Below are 26,400 nucleotides of genomic sequence, written 5' to 3' on the forward strand. Positions count from 1 at the left end.
TGTGCCTTGAATTGCCTTTGGTATGAACTAGTCTTGAGCTACCTTTGCTACCATTTTCTTGTTTGTATTGATTGGTAAGGAGTCTTTATAATTATATGATGGCAATGTTAAGAAGCCTTTATAGTTATATTAGGGTATGTTCCTTATTTATGGGCACATGTGAGATTTGGTTATTATTTTGTGTTTATGTTCCTTATAAAATAAGGATATGTTGGGGTATGTTCCTTATAAAATAAGGAAAGGTTCAAGGTTTTGACAAGTGAATATTAAGTACATATATTTGTATGTCCTTGTCACTGTCTACTTCTTGTTGATTTTGTATAAATGTAGTGCCTTCGAGCAAAAGCAACCGATTGTCCTTGTTGGCTGTCTACTTACTATTGATTTTGTATAAATGTAGTGCCCTCAACAGCCGCAGAGTTATGAGTGCGGTTATTATGTTATGAAGTGGATGTATGATATTACTGTACGTTACGCATCATCAGAGGACGACATAGTAAAGGTAGCTTGATCTATTGTCTCGAACTGTTTGAATTTTTATGTATAGATATTGTTCGTATAGAATGTCCATGTGTAGATATTGTTCGTATTTTCTAAGTGTGGCCTAATAATCCTTGTTTTTGTATGTAGTGTATTTCAGATTCGCAAATGACAATTGAACAAATGAACGAGGTTCGAGAGCTTTGGTCGCTTTATTGTGGAAGGAACGTCTAGAGTATGAATGATTTAGATTTCTAGAAATTGTAATTGAAAATACACATTTTGCGTCGTAGAAGCTTGTAGTGTACATTTTAAATTATTTTGAATGGACGGAATTGTATACGCTATGATATTTTTTTGGTATAATAAATATGTAGTTGTGTTTAAAATTATTGGAAGGAATGAGATGCAGGGTTGTTATTTTTATATTGATTCATTTTGAAGGCCCCAATCGTCATTCTAAATCATACTACATCAGTCATACATCAGTTTCAGACAAAACGATGTAAAATGTCATTTACATTACATCAGTTTCAAACAAAAACCGATGTAATTGAGACACTATTAACATCGCTTTTCGCCTATAACCGATGTTAATAATATATTATTTACATCGGTTTTAGACCAAAACCGATGTAATTAAACACTAGTAACATCGCTTTTTACCCATAAACGATGTTAATTTTATACTATTAACATCGGTTTTAGACCAAAACCGATGTAATTAAACACTAGTAACATCGCTTTTTACCCATAAACGATGTTAATTTTATACTATTTACATCGGTTCTGAAACCGATGTTTAGCTAAAAATACTAAATACGTCGCCCCCAAAAACATCGCCACAAAAGCGATGTAAATAGGGTAAAATAACCGATGTCAATGAGACTTTTTCTACTAGTGACTGCTTAGCGTTTTACAGAAAATGCTTCCTCTGGTGATGAGAAAGGTCAGGCGGAAGCTTGCCACTGACAACGCAATTAGGTATATCTGCATACCAAGGCTCTTGGTTAATAATAGACGATAATATAGCAAAGAAAGAATCATCAGGAAAAGACTCATCAATAGGTAGAGAATCTTCCCCCTCTTGTCGCGACATATGATCAGCTACAACGTTCTCAGCTCCTTTCTTATCTTTAATCTGCAAGTCGAACTCCTGGAGAAGGAGTATCCATCTCAATAGCCGTGGTTTAGCCTCCTTCTTAGCAAGGAGACGCCTCAAAGCTGCATGGTCAGTAAAAACAGTAACTTCTGACCCAATCAAATAAGAACGAAATTTCTCTAAGGCATAAACTACAGCTAGCAGTTCTTTTTCAGTGGTGGTGTACTTCACTTGAGCCTCATCCAGACTTCGGCTTGCATAGTAGATTGCATTTAAAGCTTTGTCTTTCCGTTAGCCTAGCACCGCTTCTAGTGCATAGTTACTGGCATTACACATTATCTCAAATGATAAATCCCAGTCGGGAGGCTGTATGATCGGCGCGGAGACCAAAGCCTGCTTCAACATGTTAAAAGCAGAAAGACACTCACCAGTAAATAAAAAAGGGGCATCCTTAAGTAGCAGTTGTGTAAGTGGTTTAGCAATTTTTAAGAAATCCTTGATAAACCGGCGATAGAAGCCGGCGTGACCAGGGAAGCTTCTCACTCCTTTAACATTAACAGGGGGTAATTGCTGAATCACTCCCACTTTTGCTTTATCAACTTCTATTCTCCTATCAGAAACTAAGTGCCTTAAGACAACTCCCTCTTTGACCACGAAATGGTACTTCTCCCAGTTAAGCTCGAGAATAACCTCAATGCAGCGCTGCAACACTTTATCAAGGTTAGACAGACAGTTAGAAAAATCACTTCCATAAACGCTGAAATCGTCCATGAAAACATCCATAATAGACTCAATATACTCTAAAAATATCCCCATCATGCACCTTTGGAAGTTGGCAGGGGCATTACATAAACCAAAAGGCATCCTGCGATAAGCAAACACGCCCTAAGGACAAGTAAACGTAGTCTTAGCTTGATCGTCTGGATGAATAGGGATCTGAAAGAACCCTGAATACCCGTCTAAATAGCAGAAAAACTTTTGAGAAGCTAACCTTTCTACCATTTGATCAATAAAAGGAAGGGGAAAGTGATATTTCTTGGTGGCGGCGTTCAGCTGTCTATAATCTATACACATCCGCCAACCAGTCACTACTCGAGTGGGTATTAACTCATTCTTGTCATTCTTAACCACGGTAGTCCCTCCTTTCTTCGAGACCACCTACACTGGACTCACCCATTTAGAATGACCAACAGAATAGATAATACCTGTGTCAAGCAGCTTCATTACCTCAGCCATCACAACATCTTGCATCTTCTGGTTCAGCCGGCGCTGACCCTGTCTGCAAGGTTTATGATCTTCCTCCAGCTCTATCCTGTGCATACAAATATCGGGACTAATCCCCTTGATGTCGTCCAAAGAATAACCCAAAGCTTTACTGTTTTTCTTAAGCACAGATAACAAGGAAGTCAGCTGATCATTATCAAGTTTAGCACTAATGATGACTGGATATTGCTCAGTATCATCTAAGAAAACATATTTTAGATGAGAGGGAAGAGGCTTACGCTCAGGTAACTTTACCTCAATGGAGCAAAGGGTGATGATCATTTGTTCCACTTGCTTTCCCTCAGCTTCGGTGACTTCACGCTCATCTAAATCATCTATAAGCAAATCCAACACAGCATCATCGTCATCTGGGTTATCTGCACACTCATCTAAGAGCATAAGAGCTTCTAGTGGGTCCTTCATGAAAGAACCCGACCAGAAATCATAGATAGACTCGTCAATACTATCAACAGAATAACATGTGCCCTCTATCATTGGCCGAGCTAAAGTGCTAGGCAGACCGAAAGTAATCCCGTCATCCCCTACTACAAGAGTCAAACGCCCTTGTTTGACATCAATAATGGCCCCAGCTGTACAAAGGAACGGTCTTCCAAATATAATTGGGGTCCGGGTGTCCTCAGCTATGTCTAAAACAATGAAGTCTACTGGTATAAAGAACTTGCCTATTTTCACAGGCACGTCCTCTAAGACACCCAAGGGTCTCCTAACACATCTATCAGCCATCTGTAGGGTAATATTATTCAATTTAAGATGACCCATATTCAATTTCTCGTAGATAGATAGGGGCATGACACTGACGTTGGCTCCTAAATCACAAAGAGCCTTATCAATAACCCCATTGCCTGTAACACGGGTAATAGAGAAGCTACCCGAGTATTTCATTTTTGGTGGAGCGTTATTTAAAAGTAAATTACTAGACTCTTCCAAAAATGAAAAGGTCTCAAATTCACTTAGCTCTCTCTTACACGTCACAATATGTTTCATGAATTTAGCGTAAGTAGGTACCTGGGTAATAATTTCGGTAAAAGGGACAGTTACCTGGAGGTTCTTGACAACGTCCAAAAACTTACTGTACTGTCGCTTGACCTTCGCGTCCTTTAGACGACTTGGGAAGGGTACTCTGGTAGCAATGAGTGGACCCGCGACTTTCTCTTTACCTTTATCAGTGCGCGACGTCTTCACAGCAGGGGAAGATGACACGGTAGCGGAATTAGATGTAAAAATAGAGTCTCCGGTGGTTCTAGCACTCGATCGAGTGGTTTTATCTTGGAATTTACTCGATCGACCATCGTCTTCACTCGATCGAGTGACTTCTTCCACTTTTTCACTCGATAGAGAAGAAATATCACTCGATCTAACATCTATAAATTGGGCACTACTCGATCGACCTAGGTTATCACTCGATCGAGTGGTTGGATGGATTATTTCACTCGATCGAGTAGATATTTCACTCGATCGAGTGTCTGGACGGCACGCAGCAAGGATATTGTTCTGAAACTCATCCAAATCACCTTCCGGGGTATTATCAGCTGTCACAACCCCGTCTTCTGGTATTTTTGGCCCCTCATGAGCAAGGCCACTTCGGAGATTCGTTGCATTAACTGGGTCGCATGTCGGTGGATGGTTAGCTTGGTCTTTCGCGAGTGTCAATTGCACGACTTGTTCTCTTAACTCCACGATAACAGTTTCATTCCTATGGCATTTCTCCCCAAACTGTTATGTTAAGTTCAACATCAAGGACTTCAATTTGGCAATTTCCCCGTTCGTAGAAGGAGAGACCGGATGCGGCGCTGGCGTAGAAGGAGTGGAAACATTTTTCATTTTCTTCATATAATTTAGAAAAAGGAACTCCTTGCTTGTATTTCTGATAAGCAAGGACGCGCTCTATGCTCGCCAGAAAATCAATAGGGTCATTCCCCTCCATGCCACATCTACCGCATATCTCCACATGCTCAGTAATTGCACAAACCTATGCACTCTCACCTATAACCTCCGTAATCTCCACATTACCTAGACTTTTGCTAGGACTTCCCACTTCAGCTACTACCAACTCGTTAACTTGCCCACTTCCTCGGGGATTTCCATATTCGGCAACGTGGATGGCCATCTCCTCAATAAGACGCCACCCTTGGTCATCTTCAACATTTTTCGTGAATCTCCCCTTAGCTACACTATAAAGAATAGCTCTCTGGTTTCGATATAACCCGTTGTAGAACTGAGTACAAAGGAACCAACGCTTGAAACCGTGATGAGGCACAGAACGGACGAGCTTCTTGAACCTATTCCAAGCCCCATCTAAGTCTTCGGTGGGCAATTGCTCAAAAGAAGTAATATGAGCTCTCAAAGCATTGGTGCGCTGTGGTGGGAAATATCGCCTGTGAAAGGCCAAAGCAAGAGAACTCCAGTCGGTTGCACCGGCTGCTTCCCTATTTAAATCCCCCAACCATTCCCGAGCATCATCAGCTAAAGAAAAGGGGAAGATAACTCCCTTTACCTTGTTCTGAGTCACCCCAGCAGCAAGAGGAATGGTTGAGCAATACTTCGTAAATAGCTCTATATGCCTACACGGATCTTCTTCAGGTACCCTCCTGAAGAGATTTCTCTCGTGCAGCTGTATGTACGATGGGCGGATTCCAAAAGTTCCCGATTCAGTAGTGGGTAGTAAGAAACCTTCAGAAGGGAATCCACGTTAGGCTCTGAATGGCTAGCTATATTCGTCATTCTGGAAGATAGAATCTACAGACTAGAATAGGTATGACAATGTTCTCTTTCTAGAACAGATATCCTGCAACTAATCAAAAACTTTGCAAAAATGAGATCAGTCTCAAGGAATAAATTCCCTGAGACGAAAGACAAACTTAAATAAAGCAACAAAATTGCGCCACCTCCCCGTCAACGGCGACAAAATTTGATAGGGCAGTCGTATGCCTATCAAAAATAACCAACTGACTCTAACTAATATAGCTAGGGATGTCGGGTTGATCTCCAAAGGAAAATGGGAAAATGTCACCTTTGTCTAAGTTCGTCACGGTAACCGATTTGGGGGGTTTAATTGAGTTGTTCTAAACTAATGAGAATAAGGAAGAGAAAAGGCAGAGAGTAAAGATTAAGCAGATATAGAAAAAATAGCTAAGACAGTCGGTTAACCATGATCATTCAGTCAAGCAATCTAGGTCTCAGGTCAATGCAAGTATGATCAAAGGGGCAGTGAATATCTCCTTCCGGTCTCAATTCACCCTAAAGCACAAATAGCTTAGCTTCCGCCCTTACTACGGTGCCCTAAAGTTCGCTACGAGTCTCGCCCTTTCCCACCTTCCGGTCCAGGTCAAGGTTTACTATAATTTAAGTGCCTTATTGCGTCGACTCAATTAGACAGATACAAATAAGTGTAGCAATTAACAACAAGGACTATACAAACATTAACCTAATAATTCAATCACTCTCCCTTCATAATCATGGATTCCCTAGTTTTAGCAAAAGGGAATTAGCTACTCATTACTATCGAAACAACAACAATAGTATATAGATAACGAGAATTAAACATGATAATAAAGAAAATAGACGGATTAAACAAAACAATAATGAAATAAATGAGAGAAAGAAAGAAACAAAATAATAATTACGATCAAGAAATAAAAGGAAAACTAGTACCGAATACAAGTTCCGAATCCGAGTTCTAGAGTAGGAAAGTGTAAAAGAAAAGAGAAGCAGTGGAAAATATGAAGTAGTGAAAGATGATGTCTTTGTGAATTACGCAGTCTATTCTAAAGTAGCATACGAAAAATCTATTCTAAACCTAATCTCAACGCCTACTTACAGAAGCCCATATGAAATTAGGCGGAAAAACTCAATTACAGGGCAAACCACTCGATCGAGTGGAATAAAACCGCTCGATCGACTAACTATGCAGCAATCCCTTCGATCGAGTGGAAATAAACCACTCGATTTAGTAAATCCTTGTAATGTCTTCTCGATCGAGTAGAAATGTTACTCATCGTGTAGTCATCATGATATAAAGCATTCGATCGACTGGAAAAGTAGTCGATCGAGCTATTTTGGCACGTTAGACACTATGACACCTTCCGAAACCAGCTTACACGTCTTCAAAGTACTAGATTCCAAGCTCCGATTCCTTATTCTCCATTAATGTATGCAAATGGGACGAGTTTGGGCTTGATTTATCTTCTTTTCGGTCTATTCCTGCAATTTACACAAAACGAACCAAAGTAGACTATTCGGGGGTATTTGTAGCTAGATTCCACGTAAATAGTACAGAAATGCGTATAAAAATGAGGTAAAAACCTTATATAAAACACACACATCATCCCCTATGAACCCATGACACCCTAGTCACTACTACAAATCCCTTACATTGATGACACTTTCGTATTGATGCTTTCATAAAGCGTCGACCTCATAATTAACCCTCCAATTTTATAATATGAAGAACCGCCATTATACTAATTAAAGAAGCGCCAATTTACTAAAATTTGCCTAAAAATTCCCGCTAGAGTCTAATACCCCACTACCCCCGCTGCTATCTCTATCATTTTTTTTCCAAAGAAAAAACCCTAACCCCTAAACTTCTTGTTCAATCATCAACGACAAACGCGATTAATCTGGCGATCACCTCTAATTCTTCAACTCGATATTTGCCTATTACATATCAGGTATGGTTCTAATTGATTTAATCGAATTATGGCCGTGCTTCATACTTTCGATCAGCAAAGACGATTAAGTTTGATAATTTCAATTAATCGTAAGTTATTGACTCGTAAGTCTCAAAGTTACGATTTTTATTTTGGGTTATGAATTTTTTTCATATTCTGTCTTCTAACAACGAGATTATGGTGTCTTTGCGGGACATATTCAGATAGTTCGGTTCACGTCGTTGGTTAGTTGATGTATGCAAGGTATTTTCTAAATGTCTGTGTTTAGCAATTTGGGTGTATAATCGGGAATTGATAGATTAATTGTGCTGCAATTTTGTATATGATGATATGGGATACAGGCAATCAAAATGGCGAAAATTTTTGTTCCTTTTGGGTCGAGTACTGGTTTCTAATTGCTGATTTTATTGCTAAATGATGCTTTTGTAACTGCTACTTTGGTAGCATTGATTATCAGTTAGGTGTATATTTTCATTTCACTTTTAGTACTACCAGCTATCTGCTTAAGACTAAATAGGAGAATTACATAGATAGGCAAATTTGTGAAGACGCAAGTTGCTTTGAACTGCGTTAGGGACGGTAGGCCTTTTATTTCTACTACTTTTGCATCTAGTTAGTGGTGTGACAAATTTGCACTTATAAGTTATCTGAGTTGCCATATACCTTGCCATATAGTTTGATTTAGTGAATCGTCTAATTGCATGAATTGAAATAGATTGAATTAAAAAGATTATTTTACTGAGGTAGACGAAAAATAAAATAGAAAGAGCAGCCATTATTTACCAAGGATAGTTAATACTTGTGTGATGCATGTTAATGTAAGAACAAGAGCAATTAAATAAGGTGACAAAATCATAGGGGAAGGAAAATGGGGTGCAATGTTAAAACCCAAAAACTCCTTTGGTGGGTGAATCAGTTGTAGGCTAAGACTTGTACTAAGTTTGCTCAGAGTTTGTGTTATTATTTTTATTACACATTGTTCACTTCTCTGGTTTTAATTATGTTCCGGAAGCCATATTTACAATTTCAGAGCCATTAAAGTCCTCTGAAATTTCTGTGTTTGATTTCTTTGATCTTTATCGAAATGAAACAATTTAAGTGACGTTGATAAACTTGGTACATATGTACTCCGTCATTGATATGTAGTTTTTAATTAGTTTACGAGTCTTGTTTATTGAAATGATGGCGAAGGTTCATATTTCCAGCTATAATAGGAGTACATGCTTTAAGCCTGCAACTAGCAAATAAGAACATGAAAAAAGATAGTGCGTTTAATTATATTGAATTGTACTTCGTATTTCGGTTTTCCTGTATCTATATATACCAACGTTATTAACATATTAAAGTCTTATCATGAAGTGAATCAGTCCCAGGCCATTTTGAAAGATTGAGGCTGTCATTATGTATCACGTTTGATCATCAACAAATTAAAGATTTCGCCTCGGATTCGTCAATTTATTCCAACTTAATTCCATCAACTTCGTTTATTCGACTTGGTATGTATCAATCTTTTCTCTTCTTTTCAATTTTCTCTCCAAATGTTTGTTTTTGTTCAGATCTTGTGATTTCTACTCGCGGTTTTAATTTCATTTCTGCTCATATTTTCATTTTTTGTTGATTGATAATTGAGACTTGAGATAGCATTTGTGGTGTTGCTTGATAATCAAGGATATGGTATTTATTATGAGTTGCAACTAGCTTGACAGACCTGAAGAAAAGCAAACCGAAATTAGCCCAATTCGAAATAGGCTGACACGAAATCTGCTTGACTCAACCGGAATATCTATGCTGCCAATCAATTCTAATTCTTCAATTCACAAAGTTACAATCTGCCTATTACATATGATGTACAAGTTTTTTCGGTTTGCTTTTCGGTTTTATGATGTACAAGTTTTTTCTACTCATGTGCAAAGTTGCTTTTCCTCCTTTTCTATTATTTAATCATGTCTTTTGTTATGTTTTGGGTTTTTGTCGTAATTTTAAGACGTATACAATTAAATGGAACGGAGGAAAGTTTACATTGATTAGTTTTGAATTCTTTTGTTATGTTTGCGGGTTTTTGTTACATTTGGTTGTAATATGTTTTATAAATTCTCGTGGCATAGTTTCTAAAGACATAAACAATTAAATGGAACAGAAGAAGTATGCTGTCTGATTAATGAAAGTTTTAATCTTTCTTAAAAGGGTATTCAATTATTATGTTTAATTAGGCTTTATTTGGTGATTTGGGGAAAAATTATTTCTGGGATTTGAGATTAAGATTTGTGTTTCTGGGTTTCATTGATTGATTTTGATATATTAAGCTGTGATGTGATCTCAATTGTGTTTCATGATTTACAATTTTAAATTTTTGATCCGACCCCATCTTATCCCGCAATTTGCTGGAGTTATTTTGTCAATTAATTTGAATGACAATGATTGATTTATTAGATGTTGGAATTAAATGGTTCTTCTCTTGATTTTTCCTAATTAAATGCTGTTCTTCCTCAATAAAGCTTTTGCTGTGCAAATTTGTATGATGCTAATTTTGTTAATGTTACTTTAGTTTGGTGGTGACTGGTGAAATTAATTGTAAAAATGGTCGGAACTAATGTCGCTAATGAATGTGTTGGTGTTGGACTTAACTACTCCCTCCTATTCTTTGGAATCGCGGTCATTTTTTAAATTCGTCTTAGATATTTTGAAAATGGAACATTTTAGTTATGTGTTGTTGGATAACAAATTTGTGGCTCCTGAAGCTCAGCATTTTGTTTCGGAATGTTGGACGAGTCACTGTCGAGTAGTATCATACACAATTAGGAGTAGACATCAATTTGGTCTTTGAAAGGTGGAAACTTTTATATGTAGAGTAATATATTAGCATTGACAAAAATAAAATATTCACAATTTAGTATTGATTGGTCTTTGGTCCCTAGAAAACCTTCATCAACCAAACTGTAGAACTTGCAAAGATTAAAGAAATGAAGGAGTCAATCAAAAGGAATATGATATGTAATGCAATCATGTGTCGGGAATGCAAAATCTCATTTTAGACAGCCTTATGATTAAGACAATCTTTTAAAATGCAGTGTGGTTCATTTAATCCTTAGGTAAAATGACTGTGTTGTAAGTTTAAGACGGTTTTAACCAAGACTGGCATTGATTATGATCAGTTTCAGCAGGATATCTGCTATCATGTGAAACTTCTAGCAAAAGACATGCAACATGAATGATATAACCAAAAAGTATGAGTGGTTGTGATCATAGATCCTACTTGTTATGGGCATTTTTAATGTGGACAAAAAGCATAGAATGTGCTAGTCAAAAGTGTCCAACCTGGATAATGCTAATTATATGCTGTCTTCTCTAATTTTTGAGATACCAAGTAGGCCTTTGTGAAATTTTTGCTTTATCGCAGTTACAAATTCTTATTTGAGACGGTTGTAAGCGTAAAACGGATCTAAACACTCCATATACCTAGTTAGTTTTTTGGTGTAAGGAGAGCCATTAGGACGATTTTGATGCTCACGGGATTTGAATCCAGGTTACGAGCTAGTTGACATCTGCATATACCTAGTTAGTAATTTTGAATCTGTTTTACGCTTATAATGACTTTAAGAGAGACTTACTGAACGAAATGACCAAAATAGTAGTACTTGGTATTATGGTGATGCATCTTTGCTTTTTAAGCTTATTTAAATTCCTAACCTCTCCTTATTTATCACCTTTTCTCCGAGTCATCATGTTGTTTTCTAAGGGTGTGTTTGGATAGGAAAAAAGGAGGGAAAGGGAGGGGAGGGGGAAGGAGGGAAGGGAAAGGAAGGGAAGGGAGAATGGAGGAGGGGATTTTCCCTCCAAATCTTTCCTATGTTGGTGGGGAAATAATTTGCCTTCTAGGAGGGATCCATTTTCCCTTCCTTCCAAATCCTTCTACCTTCATTTTGCTAACCAAACAATGAATTTCTCATCCTTCCAATTCCCTCCCCTCCTTTTCCCTCGAAATCCCTCAATCCAAACACACCCTACGGGCAATCTAGTCAGTTTAAAAGTGCATAAATGTATCGAAAAGGGGAATGGTAATTAGTAAAAATCCAAAGAATTGTCCTGAAAATGATTATGTTTTACTTTTTGGTGTATGCAGAGATCACTGAAGATAGTATCAGTCTTTGTCGTCCCGTGTTTTTTAGCAGAATGCATCTACAAAGTCTGGTGGTACGCCTCAGGGGGCTCGCAAATTCCATTCTTGGGTAACATTATCTTGAGCGACACGTAGCATGCTCATTAGAGCTGATCCCAAGACTGAATATGACCAAAAACCCGCATTCACCTGAACATTGTTGGTTACTTGTCTGGCTTCCAAGTGGCACGTTTGTGCAACAATTGATTCATTTGCTACGTCTGAGACTGAGACGCCAGTAGGCCACGTTGGCAATACCGTCTTTTCCAATTCTTGCCATGGGGATTCAGATGGGGATGATGCTGGAAGCGAGGAAGATGACGTGGACAACACTAAGTTTCTACCGGCTTATGCTTATTGCTCAATCTCGTTCCAGAAACGACAAGCTCTTGGTATGTAACACCTCCCTTCCAAATCTTTTATTTCTTATTAGTTCCTTCCTGATTGAATGGGTTTTATATCGCCTTTTTTGTGTATTGGCAGTGACGTATCTAGAGAACAACAAAGTCGGGATCTCAGTATCTATATTTTATTTTATTTTCTGTAGATTGATGTAGATTCAAGTATTGATATGGAAACTGTCCTGCACCCATCTAATTCCAAATCTCGTGTACAACTTGAGAATGAAGCCTTTAACCCTACTCGCTACTCATTTTCTGTAGATTGATGTAGATTCAAGTAATGTACGGCAAGGATACCCCTACACGTCCAGTTGGTTATGGTATGGTGTAAAGCATAGTGATGTGTTTGGAGTACATAGTATCTTAAGAAAAGAGGGATTTGGTTGTGGGGCGAGTAGTAGTGTAGCCCTAGAAAATATGAAGAAGGTTGTGGATGATGTGACCAAGGAAAATAAAGAGCTAAAAACCAAGTGCGATGAGAGTAATGGACTGTTGAAGAAAATGACGACACAGTAATACTGGAGCTCTTTAGTACTGGAAAAGTTACGACTGAAGTTATAGACATGGCAAAATCAGTCTTGAACATGAACATGGGCAGTACACAGGTATGCGTAATTTTTTTTTACTTCTCCTTATATTTTTTTTCTATGGCCGAGAGCCTTGCTTTGTTTATTAGTGTGAATGCCGCTTAATATGTGGAATTCACCCTACTCGTTACTCATTCCCGACCCAAATAGCTCCCCGCTTAATATGCGGATTTCTAAACGCATGGAGACCTGCTATTTAATTTAGTAAGTTCTAGCTCCCCGCTTCATCGTTTTTTTATGTTTCGAAGTTAGATTCTTGCTTTGATCAAGCTAACATAATGTAGTGTTTCATTATTATTATTGCAAGCTACAATTTCTTACTAGCTTTACTATCGTGTGTGTGTGTGTGTGTTTTCCGCATGCCTTAATGTAGTGTTTCATTCTTAGTGAATTTTCCAGCTCATTTTTGTTCATAAAAACTTCCAAATCTGTTTTCGAATGGATGTACTTGAAGGGTAAGGTTGCTTACTAGCTTAGGTTATTGGATTCACAAAACTCAGCGCGATTTGTGAATCAGTTTGAGCATTTCTTATCATGATAAATTGGTGATTACTTATTACCTTTTTTTTGTTTTTTTAAAAACAATCTATAATACGCGTATGATGCAATATATTGGGTGTGTATAATTCATATCAAATTTTTCAACTTTGCCTAGCACCCCAGCATTAAGTGCAAGCCGATCACCTCAATTATCGTTTAGTTTTTGGTGTTTAACTTAATCGACTGGTTTTGGAGCAGAAATTTGTCATGGCATTGACGTATTTTTGATAGGGGATTGAAATTCAAGGATAGTCTCTACAATTTCTACTCTGTGATGCTTATTTTTGAATTGCCTATGAATTTTGATTATGATTATGATATCTACTGATAAAGAATGGATCTTGAAGGCAATGCTACTACTTTCTTTCATAGTTTTCTTTTGAGTGAAGTAGTTAAGTCGCTTGAATTGGAAAGATTGCTAGTTATACAACCAGTTTAGTGCCTTGTGTTCGTCACTGCCGACGACACGGCTAACTCTTTAATTTTGTTTCTAACGTTGACCGGGAATGTGAATTGGGCTTGGTGAATCCCTTATTGAATCTGCATTCATGTGTAATTTTGCTTCTTTTGTTGATAGCTTGGTCATAATGCAATTTAGAAGGTGCTTTTACCCTGAATCAGTGACTTAGGCGAATGCTTGGGAGTTATTAGTTTATTCAAATTTGGATCATAATGGAATGTTTCATGATGTTAATTTCCACTATGCACATTTAGCCTTTTAGTGTAAATGCCGCTTAATATGTGGAATTCACCCTCCTCGCTACTCATTCCCGACCCAAATAAATGTTGTGAGTAGGTCATGTTTCTTCTCCATTGAGTTTCGTGGTTTGCTTGTGGCTCGTGGGTGCGTTTGTGTTGTAATTGGCTGGAGTTTGTGCTGCCACTCTAACTTATTTCTATTATTGGGAGTTCCAACTATATTTAGTTAATTGTCTTGTAATCAAGTTTTTCTTGCGCTATAATTTTTCGAGATTGTGATTGTTTTTGTGCTTTATTGAGCTGAATCTGAATATTGTTTAGTAGTCTCATCCTCTCGCTAATTTTCTCCCTTCTTACCTTTCGACGGGTAATTCTATTCAGCACAATTTTGAAACATTTTTGTGAAGTATATATGTACTAATCAAATATATTCATATAAATTATATTTTCTTTGCCCGTTATAGGTTTCAGATTCATCAGATGGTGATGATGCGCCTTCAAATGTTGATTGAAGATGCGCCTTCATATGTTGATTGAAGTCTCTTTGACATTGCGCCTACATGATTGAAGCCCCCACCACATTCAAACTACTCAGTGTCCTTGTCTAGGTAGTTACATATCATTTTTTACGATTTTTTGGACTTTTACTATCTTCCGGATCCCTTTTGATATTTTTTATTTTGTCGTACTATAAATTACGTATTAGTTTATATTAGTTAAATTGTCAATGCTAACTAGCTATAGTATTTGTGACGGAGACGGTATATGTATCAAACGTATGATTATTTATAAAAGTACGTGGGTACGTTATTAATTATATACGGAGTATATTGCATTATGTTTTTTTTTTTTATGATTTAGTAATGATAGCTAGTAGTACTATATTATTTATAGGTGTATTTAATTAATCTCTACGTACGATTTTATCAGAAATCAAAAAGCCGAAATTATACCGTGACAAGAAGAAGTGTCAATATATAAATAGTTGACGCCTAATTCCGTCTCATCGAGTGACACATAAAACCATCAATAGTGCGTCAAATTTGTCGACAATTAAAAGCGTCAATAGTCCATGAAGACGTTTAAAAGCGTCAAATTTGTTGACAAAAAAAACGTCAATAGCCACCAAAGACGCTTAAAGGCGTCAATTTTGTTGACAATTAAAAGCGTCAATAGTCCATGAAGACGTTTAAAAGCGTCACATTTGTTGACAATTATAAGCGTAATAGTCCATGAAGACGCTAAAAAGCGTCATAATTATTGACTAAAAAAGCGTAAAAAAATAACGACGGCCCAAAATTTGACGCTTTTATAAAGCGTCGATAAAGAAAAAACCGACGCTTTAAAGCGTCGAAAAACGCCTGAAAAAGCGTCACCAATGCAAGGTATGTGTAGTAGTGAGTGCTTTTAATCAATTGTTTACATCTAATTTTAATCATCTTGCTTGCTTTTATTACTTTATATACATTGTTATTTAGTTTAGTTGTTCTCCTACCTCAACCCAAATTGTGATACCCTTAGACACAACCATTTGAAATCGAAAATCCTACATCAATACCCGTCCCTAGGCATCCGACCTTTACTTTCCTCTTTACTAAAAGTAGAGTACTTTGTGAAGTTATAATTATTGTTTTGGTCTAGGTAACTCTTAACGACAAGTAACCGAAATTCACACACCGACCAGACCTATTAACCCTGGTGATAGGAGCCTTAGATCCCAACAACATCTCCTAATAATCAAGAAAAGCAGTTTGAATCCCTTCTTGAGCAGTATGAGTTGACTGCTTATGATCAGTAATTATGCAAATAAAGTGTTTGTTCCTCCTTGCTCTGATCACACCATGGAAGTAGGCTGTATTACCATCCCCATCCTTTAACCAGTGGGCTTTAGCTTTCTGTCTAAGGAGTTAAATGAACTCTTCATCCCCTGGACAAAGAACAAGTTTCTCCTGAAGATGCGTTAGTTTGATCATTGCAATATCAGCACTATTCTCAATATCAGTATAGCATTTTATGTTTATTTTTTTAAGCTCGGGCTTAAGGAGTTTCAGTTTCCAGACAACCCCATACATTTTAGTTCCAGAAATATACTGATTCCAAACATTTGCCACACAGTCCTGAAAACCAGTGGCAGAGCCCCACATGTTATAATATTTGAATGGTCTTTTTTTACCCCCTCCCAGTAACCCCTTACTCACCAGGCAAGGGGTGTGGTCAAAATGACCCTCTGGTAGGAAGTTAGCCATAAAACCAGGGATAGTTACCATCCAATCTTGATTCACAAACAGCTTGTCCAGTCTACTATAAATCTTAGTTGCAAGGGGTTGCATATTATTCCAAGTGTAGAATGCTCCAGTAGCTGCTAGATCCATGAGCCCACGTGTTTGTAAACAATCATAGAAAGGTTCTGAGTCAGCTATAGAAACATTTCCACCCAACCTTTCATTAGAATGCAAAACACAATTAAAATCTCCCCCAATGGCCCAAAGTCCACTGACCTGATTAACAATATTTTGAAGGTTGGACCAAAGGGACACTCTTTCACCAACACCATTAAAGGCATAGATAATGGTTAGAGAGAAATGCATTTGATCAATTTTATTCACCACATTCATATGAATGAACTGAGCATCATATTGAATAAATTGTATGTCAAACAAATGTGGTTTCCACAAAACCCACACCCTTCCTCTAGGATGAAGGTTATTGTTAGTAGAAATGCTCCAATCAGCAAAAATTCTATTAGCTATGATATGAAAATTAACTGACTTTATTTTAGTCTCTAATAGACCAAACATCCCAACATTATTTGTGTGAAGGAAATTATTCACAACTACTTATTTGCCTTCTTTATTCAAACCTCTAACATTCCAAAAACCAAAATTTATCATTGATTGAACTGTTGAGAATCGTTACCACTTATGCCAATGCCCGTCTTGGGAGAACAAGACCCCTTTAACTCCTCCATCAGAAGAGGAGATGATAAGATTTTTCTGCTACCATCTTCATGCCCTTGCTTAGTGGCCTTCAAATGCCTAACAGGGGACAATGTCCCACTTAAAATACCTTTAAGACTATTAGTAAGTGTGCATTCAATATCATTCTCACCATCCTTACTGATTACAAGTTGGATAATAATTGGGGATGCTTGTATCACCCTAGCAGTAGGTTGTTGGACACTACCAGCTGGAGCCTTGACAGGTCTCCACACTTTCTGAGGTACCACAGTTTTTGCTTTTTGTTTCATTCTCCTGCAATTTTCTTTCTCATGACCAAGTTGTTTACATTTGGAGCACGAGCTTGGTTTCCATTCATACTCAATAGCAATAGTGACCCGGTTTTTTTTCTCATCCATAAACTTAATGGAATTAGGAAATTTTTGCCCTAATTTCAGCTCTACCATGACTCTAGCAAAACCGAGTTTGGTTTTTTGTTCAGTGGCTGCATCACGTTTGACATAAGTACCCACTAGAGATGCTAGCTTAGGGAGACTTTTACCCCAAGATTTAAGTGGAAGTTTTTGCATCCTGAAGTTGGCACAAGTTTCTTATTGGCTTTGATTTATACTCTATGACTGTCGTAACTGAAGTCAAATGAGTGTATTTTGGGTTATGATGAACTGTGGCTATACGAAGGAATAGGGCGATAGAAATTGTCCACCCCCTTGTCAGGGTTGTTTGAAATCTCAAGGCCACTCGAGGAGTAGTGAACTGAAAATGCGTGGCCACGCTCGGAAGGTATCTACGGTTTATAATTCCCGTTAGACAGTTACTCTCCAGATCGAGGAAACCACTCTAGATATGATCAAATGCAAGTACGACCTGCAAGACACCTTGCATTGAGTGGGAGATTATAATAGGACAAGAGAATTGGTGACGTACACTTGTCTCGGATAAGTGGGAGAATGTTGGAGTAAGTGTCCTCAACAATAGTGTGATCACATGTTTAAATCTCATGATAATAATACGTAAGGGATGATTCAATTATATAGTCAACTGATCAACATTAATCGGTAATGATTGGCTAAATAGAGTTTCACATTACTGTCGTTTGACGATGGTGATCAGTTGATCCCTTAAGGTCACACCTATAGGACAATTCTCTTAATAGATAAGTGAATTAATTGTATATTGATACAAGTTAATTAACTCCTTAAAATTGAAAAATTTATGAGTAAGAATAAGCATCTTATTGTAATTTGATTAAATAAGATTCATTTTAGTAATTAAAAGATTTTATTACTAAAATTGATTAATGTTTATGAAACAATTGAAATAAGAATGATTGGTAAATTATAATTGCAAAATGTTGTAGATTATATTTACATGACCCATTTTATTAATATGTAATTATGAATTACTAGTTGATTTATTGTATGTGATTTATTTTATATATAATGAGATTTAATAAGTTAAGTATGAATTAAAATGACATGTGACTTATTATATGTCACATATCACACAATGATACAATTGACAAAGTTGACAAAATAAAATGGACTCCATTTTAATAAATGGACCAAAAAATGGAGGGTTTAATAGGTTAGTGTGTGTTTTATTTAATTGTTAAATAAAACACAGTCATAACCTATTTGTAAGTAGCCTTACAACTAGTTTCTTGTGAAGATTAAAAGAAAAAGAAAAGGCCATGCATTGGCCTTCTCTTGGCCCTCCAAAACCGGCACCCTCCCTATACAATAAGGGTTTGGTTCTTATTTTATATATTCATTCATTCTTACAATATTGGATTGTGTAGTTTTCTTTCTCATCTCTCTAAAAATAGTTTTAGAATCTCTAAAAAATGTTCATCCATTTTCTAATATCACATAATATTAATAGTGTAGTAATGCAAGTATTATTAAAATTATTAAGGATATCTTATATATTAATGTAGTTAATTAGTATATAAGCTTTAAGGGTCTTGTTTTGGGTGCAACAAGAGGAGTATCTCTATACTTGGGATTTTGGAGGATCATCCATAATATTTAAGCTCAAGAACAAATAAGGAAGGTGTCCTTATCTGTGCCCAAAATTTCGAACCATATATAATGTAAGGAACATTATTTTTCCTTTCATCTCTTATTTTGTTATGCATGCACTAGATCTTTATGAACTTATGTTAAAATGTTAATTAGTTCACCATAAGAAATGTCTTATAAGAGGTATATAAACCCAACACTTATCTCCTCCATGGTGAACTGAATATGGCTTATTATAAGCTTCAGACAAGATACTCCTCTTCAATTCATCATCATCTAGCACGCACCAACGGCCCTCAAAGCGAAGGCCACCGTTGGCACCAATCCCAAACCATGTATGAGGTCTCCCCACTGGCGGCAAGGGCCTACCATTTCACCATCCTCGAATCATACTGCTACTTCTCCAAAATTCTAGAATATAGTTCAGGCTCTACTGTCAAATCTGTTGGAGTTAGTGTCCTCCACAATAGTGCGTTAACATAATAAATCTCATTAATAGAATATCATCAGATATTTAATTATTTGATCCTCGTCAGTTGATTAACGTAAATCGATAACGGTTGGCTGACTAGAGTTTGACGTTATTGTCGTGAGACGGCGGTGATCAACTGACCCCTTTCGGTCACACCTAAAGGAACGAACCCCAATTGATAACTAATTAATTGTATGAGATACAATTTATTTAGTACCTTGATTTATAGACTAAGAGGTTAGTCGATTACTATTAGAGAGATTTCGAGTTGCGAACTCGAGGAGCGGCAGTTATTATTTAATTATGCGATAATTAAATAATAAGTTTTGGGAAACGGGTTTTAGTTAATTAACAGTTAATTTACTAAAATTGTACTAATTGATTAATGTGATTAATATTAGTACGTAAATAATATGTGTAGTGCTACACGTATATTTACGGAGTGAATTGGACGACTTAATTATGGAAGCATTTAAACATGATACGGTGTTTAAAATGATAATTACACGGATTTGTGCGACAAATATAAAAACCAACATGGACCCGTATATGGTCATGTGGACCGTGTAAAATAAGTGTAATGGATGATTACTTACATAATCATTTTACCTTATTTTGTATACTACCATAACATATATCTTATACTAGATTTTGCATGTGATGTAAGATAAAATTATAAGACAAAAACATTGTCCACTTGAGCTCATTCCACCCGCCACTTCCATTTCCCCTTCTACACTCCATATATTTGTTCACTACTTCACTCTACCTCTCTAACACACACTTCATTCATTTGCATGTGAAAATGTTTTTCCATCTCTCTACAATAATTCTCTAATATACATTATTAATATTACTAAGAAAAGTTAGTGATATTACTAATATTATTATCAAGGGTTCATATTAACAAGTTACTAGTTCATACTTGTTAGTATTTTTGGGTTGTTCTTGGGTGCAACTTGAAGGAGACTTTCTAGTTGAAGGTTTTTCAAGGAGGATCATCCACATCATTTTAGCTCAAGAACAAACTAGTAAGGAGAACTAGTTTGTGCCCATTTTACCATATAATCAATGTATGAAAATTGTTTTTCCTTAAACTTTCTTTTTATGCTTTCATATTAGCATGCATGTTACATAGATCACATAAACAACAATTTATGAGATAAATTTATTTTATTAGAGAGTCTAATATGGATCTATGATCTTTCAAGTGGTATCAGAGCTTAGGCTTGTAATTTGCATGTTGATTTTAAGCATTTTAATGAATTATGAGATAATTAGTAAAAACTCAAAAATTGTGTTGGAAGAGGTTTTAGCACGAAATTTTTGGGACATGCATACCTACTGATATCAAAAGTTTTGTGGAATTTTTTGGTGATTTGTGAAGTAATTTTGCTAATTTTAATGATTTTTGGTAGAAAACCGAGTCAAAATGTCGCATTTTAGTGAAAAATTGACTAATATTAGTTAAATGTTGATTCGGTGCATGGATTGTTTATGGTAGTTCATGCATGGTTTCTACTGATTGTATCCAAAAAGTTGAAGGTTGGTTCGGTTTTTTGCATGTTTATTGTTTTTTTGAGTAAAAAGTCGATAAAAGTCCAATTAATTAATCATAATTTCGAAATTTTCGATTCTGCCCATGATAAATTTATGTACATTTAAGAATATTATTTAAATATCAAAAGTGATTTTGCATGTGTGTTTTCACTTTGTTTTGATGTTTATTGGTTTTAGTGGTTGAAAACCGATAAATATTGATCTTTTTCTTCACAAAATTTATCCGGAATTTTTTGGGCTATTTTTCTGTCATTTTGGTGTTCTTGGGAGTGTTCCAGAATACCAAATATTTTTGTTTCAATTTTTTGGGTAATTTTTCAATCATTTTGGATTTTTACTTAAATATTATGATTTTATCGATTAAATTAGCAAATTATAACCAAATCAAACTAATAATTTGTCATAAAATTAGTGAGGACTAATTTTGAGGTTCAAAACAGTTTGGACAATTAGTTTGGACTTAAATGAGATTTAAGAGTTAATTATTGATTTTTACATGTTAAAAATCGATTAAATCCACAAAACCCGAGATGGATACCAATGAATGATAGGTAGGGCAATTTTGGCATCATATTTACAGCATTTTAAGCATATTTATTTAAGTTGAATGAATGATTGTCATTTATTTAAAGTATTTATCTTTTTGTACCTAGTATGGCCTAGTTAATTTTAATCGTTATTACCCGAAATGAATGGGAATATCGATTTGTTTGTAATTAAATACGATCTCGTATCGTCGGTTTGTAATTAATTAATAGTTTTATTCATTTTATTATTTAATGTATAATAGGAATAGCTATGTTATTCATTTGTAATAGTTATTTTACTGGCGTTTCCAAAAGACGGATTACAACGAGACGGAGTCTATTTTTGGAAGGTGTTCCAAATCCCACAAGGAAGAGCCACTTTTGGAATGAAGAGGCAAGGGACCAAGGAGTTGGTTTCCGAAATGTAATAGACTAGTTTTTATTAACTAGGTGGCCATACTAGGATTTATTCATATGCTTACATGTTTGCTTGTTTTATTTTCGCGCATGCCAAAATCGCCATTCACATGCATTTTATTTTCGCGGTTGTCAATTCACGTCATTTACATTCACCGAAGTAATTCACTTATAAGGAATTTATGACTAAATTGACAAGATCTCTCACATAACTAAAATTGAGATTAGCTTTACCAATTAGTAACACCTATGAATCTCTTGTTCATTAGAGTCACGCTCGCCCAAGCGGGGTGTTCTCTTTTTACCTTGGGTAAGTAGGGTGGTAAGCGGTTATCACACGCCAAAATTGGTTGGACTCAACGGAATATAAGACGGTCTTGTGTTCTAGGGCTAGTAGATGAATTTGAGGAAATTTGTCGACCAAGAGTTCTAGAGGTAGAATTAGTCAACGTGACTTACCGAATTTACACAATTATGAGATGTTTCGCCCAAGCGATGCTCATTTTTGTTTAATATTTGGGTCTTGGAATCATTTATATAATTTAGTGGGAGGTCATTATATAAATGCTAAAACTTGCTAAACATGTTTTTACAAGTAATTTTTAAAACAATGAATGTTAATTTTTCCTTTTTGTTGTAGCATTTTAATTCGCAATGGCAACTTCATCAACTCCATCGACTACTTCACTAGGCAAAGATTCATGGCTAAGGTCTGTAATGGACAAATGTATTTTAAAAGATGACGGTAGTAACTTTCTTGAATGGGAATCCAACATCAAAAGTGCCGCGTTGTCCGACAATGTGCTCACTTACTTGACCGATGCTCCTCCAATCGAGCCCGGTGCAAGAGCTTCATCGGCGGTGCGGAATGCCTATGATAACTATGTGAGGATGTTGAATGATATCAAGAATGTGTTGATATGGTCAATATCGCCAAAGCTCAAGCTATCATACATTTCTTTAAATGCTTACGAGATATTCACTCGTATGATCACTATGTTTTCACAAACACCTAAAGTCCGTCAATACGATGCGGCGGCACGCTTCTTTGAAGCTAAGCTTGAGAGGGGCCAAAAGGTTGGTCCCCATGTACTAAAAATGGTTGAACATGTTGACATCCTAGAGCGTCTAGGGTGTAAGATTTCTAAGACTCTTGTGGTGGATCGTATCCTTCACTCACTCCCCACCAAGTTTGCTCACTTTAGGGTAAACTACAACATGAATGACATGGATAAGAGTTACCATGAAATTCATACACTCCTCACCCAAGAGGAGAGAGATATGGAGCCTAGTGAGAGTGAAAAGGGAGATGTTTTAACCATGAGGTTAAAGAACATGTCTCTTGGAGTTAAGAAAGGAAAAGGGAAAGAAAAGTCCCAATTCAAGAAATCGTCAAAGAAACATGACAAGGGAAAGGGGAAGGCCGTTGAGAATGGCAAGCCCAAGGCAAAAAGTGTCAAGCTCTCCGAGGCCGAATGTTTCCATTGTAATGGGAAGGGGCAATATAGGAGGAGTTGTCCCAAATACTTGGAGGATCTCAAGGAAGGGCGTGTGACGCCTATTGGTATGATTTCCTCTCTCTATGTGATAGACATTAATTATGCTTGTACTTCCACTTGGGTACTTGATACCGGATGTGGCTCTCACCTTTTTAACCATTTGCAGGGTATAAGGGACGTGCAAGCACTAACAAAAGGTGATGTGGATCTCCGCATGGGCAATGGAGCTAGAGTAGCCGCCGTTGCCGTAGGGACCTATGTGCTCACTTTAGCTAGTCGTTTAAAATGATAATTACACGGATTTGTGCGACAAATATAAAAACCAACATGGACCCGTATATGGTCATGTGGACCGTGTAAAATAAGTGTAATGGATGATTACTTACATAATCATTTTACCTTATTTTGTATACTACCATAACATATATCTTATACTAGATTTTGCATGTGATGTAAGATAAAATTATAAGACAAAAAAATTGTCCACTTGAGCTCATTCCACCCGCCACTTCCATTTCCCCTTCTACAATCCATATATTTGTTCACTACTTCACTCTACCTCTCTAACACACACTTCATTCATTTGCATGTGAACATCTTCTTCCATCTCTCTACAATAATTCTCTAGTATACATTATTAATATTACTAAGAAAAGTTAGTGATATTACTAATATTATTATCAAGGGTTCTTATTAACAAGTTACTAATTCATACTTGTTAGTAGTTTTGGGTTGTTCTTGGGTGCAACTTAAAGGAGACTTTCTAGTTGAAGGTTTTTCAAGGAGGATCATCCACATCATTTTAGATCAAGAACAAACTAGTAAGGAGAACTAGTTTGTGCCCATTTTACCATATAATCAATGTAAGGAAATTGTTTTTCCTTAAACATTCTTTTTATGCTTTCATATTAGCATGCATGTTACATAGATCACATAAACAACAATTTATGAGATAAATTTATTTTATTAGAGAGTCTAATATGGATCTATGATCTTTCAAAATCACCAATGCTCTCTCCCTTTCTTATCACATGAATTCCCATCTTTTCAATCTCCTCTTAAACTCACGCGAGACAAGGCACTGCATAGGTGATGAATATATTTCCTACTCAGTGCATCTGACACCACATTTGCTTTTCCCTCATGATACACAATCTCCATATCATAGTCACTAATCTGCTTTATCCACCTTCTTTGCCTCATATTTAACTCCTTCTGGGTGTAAATGTATTCAAACTTTATGGTCCAAAAACACCTTAAATGTCACGCCGTATAGGTAATGTCTTCATAATTTTAGTGCAAATACTATGGCTCCTAGTTTAAAATCATGGTTAGGATAATTCGCCTCACATGGTTTCAACTGACGTGAGGCATAAGCTATCACTTTCCCATTTTGCATTAAAACACACGCCAACCAATTCTTTGAGGCGTCAGTGTATACCTCATAATTTTTACTTCCATCCAGTAAGGCTAAGATAGGAGCTGTGGTTAAGCGCAAGCTTCCTCACAACCCTCATCCCACCTAAACCGGTTCTCCTTTCTTATCAAAGTTATTAAGGGCTTCGTTATTTTCGAGAAATCTTTTACAAACCTCCTATAATATCCTGCTAACCCCAAGAAACTTCTAAAATCAGCCACGTTCTTCAGTCTCACCCAATTAGAATCCGCCTCCACTTTACTCAGGTCCACCGACACCCCTTCCTTCGGAATTACGTGACCAAGGAAGGCCACTCTCTCCAGCCAGAACTCACACTTACTCAATTTCGCATACAAGTCATTCTCCCGCAAAGTTTGTAAAACTAGCCTCAAATGTTGTTCAAGCTCCTCTCTAGTTTTCGAGTACACCAAGATGTCATCAATGAAAACAACCACAAACTGATCTAGGTATGCACTAAACACTATGTTCATTATATCGATAAATACAGCTCGTGCATTAGTTAACCCAAAAGGCATTACTACAAACTCATAATCACCATACCTGGTCCTAAAAGCAGTCCTAGGAATATCCCCTTCCTTGACTCTCAACTGATGGCACCCCGATCTCAGGTCTATCTTAGAAAACATACTAGCTCCACTCAGTTGGTCAAACAGGTCATCTTTGCGAGGTAAAGGTTATCTATTCTTGATGGTCACAATATTTAGCTCCCTATAGTCAATACACAACCTCATACTTCCATCTTTCTTCTTAACAAATAAGATAGATTCTCCCTAACGTGATACACTCGGTCTCACATAGCCTTTCTCTATCAACTCTTCTAACTGTATATTTAGCTCCTCCACTCCTTAGGTTCCCTTCTATAGGGTGCTTTCAAAATTGGTCCCATCCCAGGTTTCAAATCAATACCAAAGTCTATCTCCCTCTTAGGTGGTAACCTAGGAATTTCTTCTGGAAAAACATTAGAAAACTCACAAACAACTGGAATTTCCACCCTCTTCGATTTGGCCACTCTTATGTCTTGCACATGACACAGATACATTTGACATCCCTTCCGTAGGTAAGACTTTAGGGTCAGAACATTTATAAATTTCACTATGGTTTAATCATAAACCCCCTATAGGACACTCTCACCCCTTTAGGTCCCCTCAACGATATCTTCCTTTGGTAATAATCTATAATAGCTCTCTGCTAAATCAACCAATCCATTCCCAGAATAATTTCAAAACCTCCTACAGGAAACTCAATTAAATCTACTGAAAACACCTCCCCAATCTTAATTTTAACATCTTTATACATCTGAGTACATCTTGTGGGCTCTCCCGAAGGTATCCCCACTTTATCATTTATAATAATTGGGTCTTTAAGCTCTAAAATCTTAGCATGCTCGCTAGCTACAAATGAATGGGTCGCCCCCGAATCAAATAACACAAATGAAAGCTTAAGGTTTATAGGAAACGTACCCAAAACAATGTGAGTGTCATTGTCAGCCTCTTCTTTCTCGACCATGAACAAGTTTCCCTCCGACTTCTGACCCACGCCTTGGACAGTTGTGGCCGAGTTGTTCCCGGTCCTAACTCCACCCGCCTGGTT

General features: G+C 36.7%; 1 protein-coding gene and 1 long non-coding RNA gene across 2 annotated transcripts; one reads left to right on the plus strand and one right to left on the minus strand.

The window, feature by feature from the left end:
• The first annotated feature begins 11,273 nt into the window (after positions 1–11,273).
• On the plus strand, positions 11,274–14,676 carry LOC141627035 (uncharacterized). Its single transcript, XR_012536598.1, has 3 exons — positions 11,274–12,084; positions 12,355–12,698; positions 14,384–14,676. It is a non-coding gene; the product is annotated as an uncharacterized LOC141627035 (long non-coding RNA).
• A 1,150-nt stretch (positions 14,677–15,826) lies between these two features.
• Positions 15,827–16,717, minus strand: LOC141630894 (uncharacterized). The gene has a single exon (XM_074443637.1). It carries the CDS (start codon positions 16,715–16,717, stop codon positions 15,827–15,829), a length of 891 nt encoding a protein of 296 aa, XP_074299738.1.
• Between the last annotated feature and the right edge of the window lie 9,683 nt (positions 16,718–26,400).

This window comes from Silene latifolia, chromosome Y (assembly GCF_048544455.1).
Source record: "Silene latifolia isolate original U9 population chromosome Y, ASM4854445v1, whole genome shotgun sequence".
NCBI lineage: Eukaryota > Viridiplantae > Streptophyta > Magnoliopsida > Caryophyllales > Caryophyllaceae > Silene > Silene latifolia.

Excerpts from the sequence above, each read along its gene's own strand:
- LOC141630894 (XM_074443637.1), bottom strand. The coding sequence starts at position 16,717 with ATGTTTGGTCTATTAGAGACTAAAATAAAGTCAGTTAATTTTCATATC.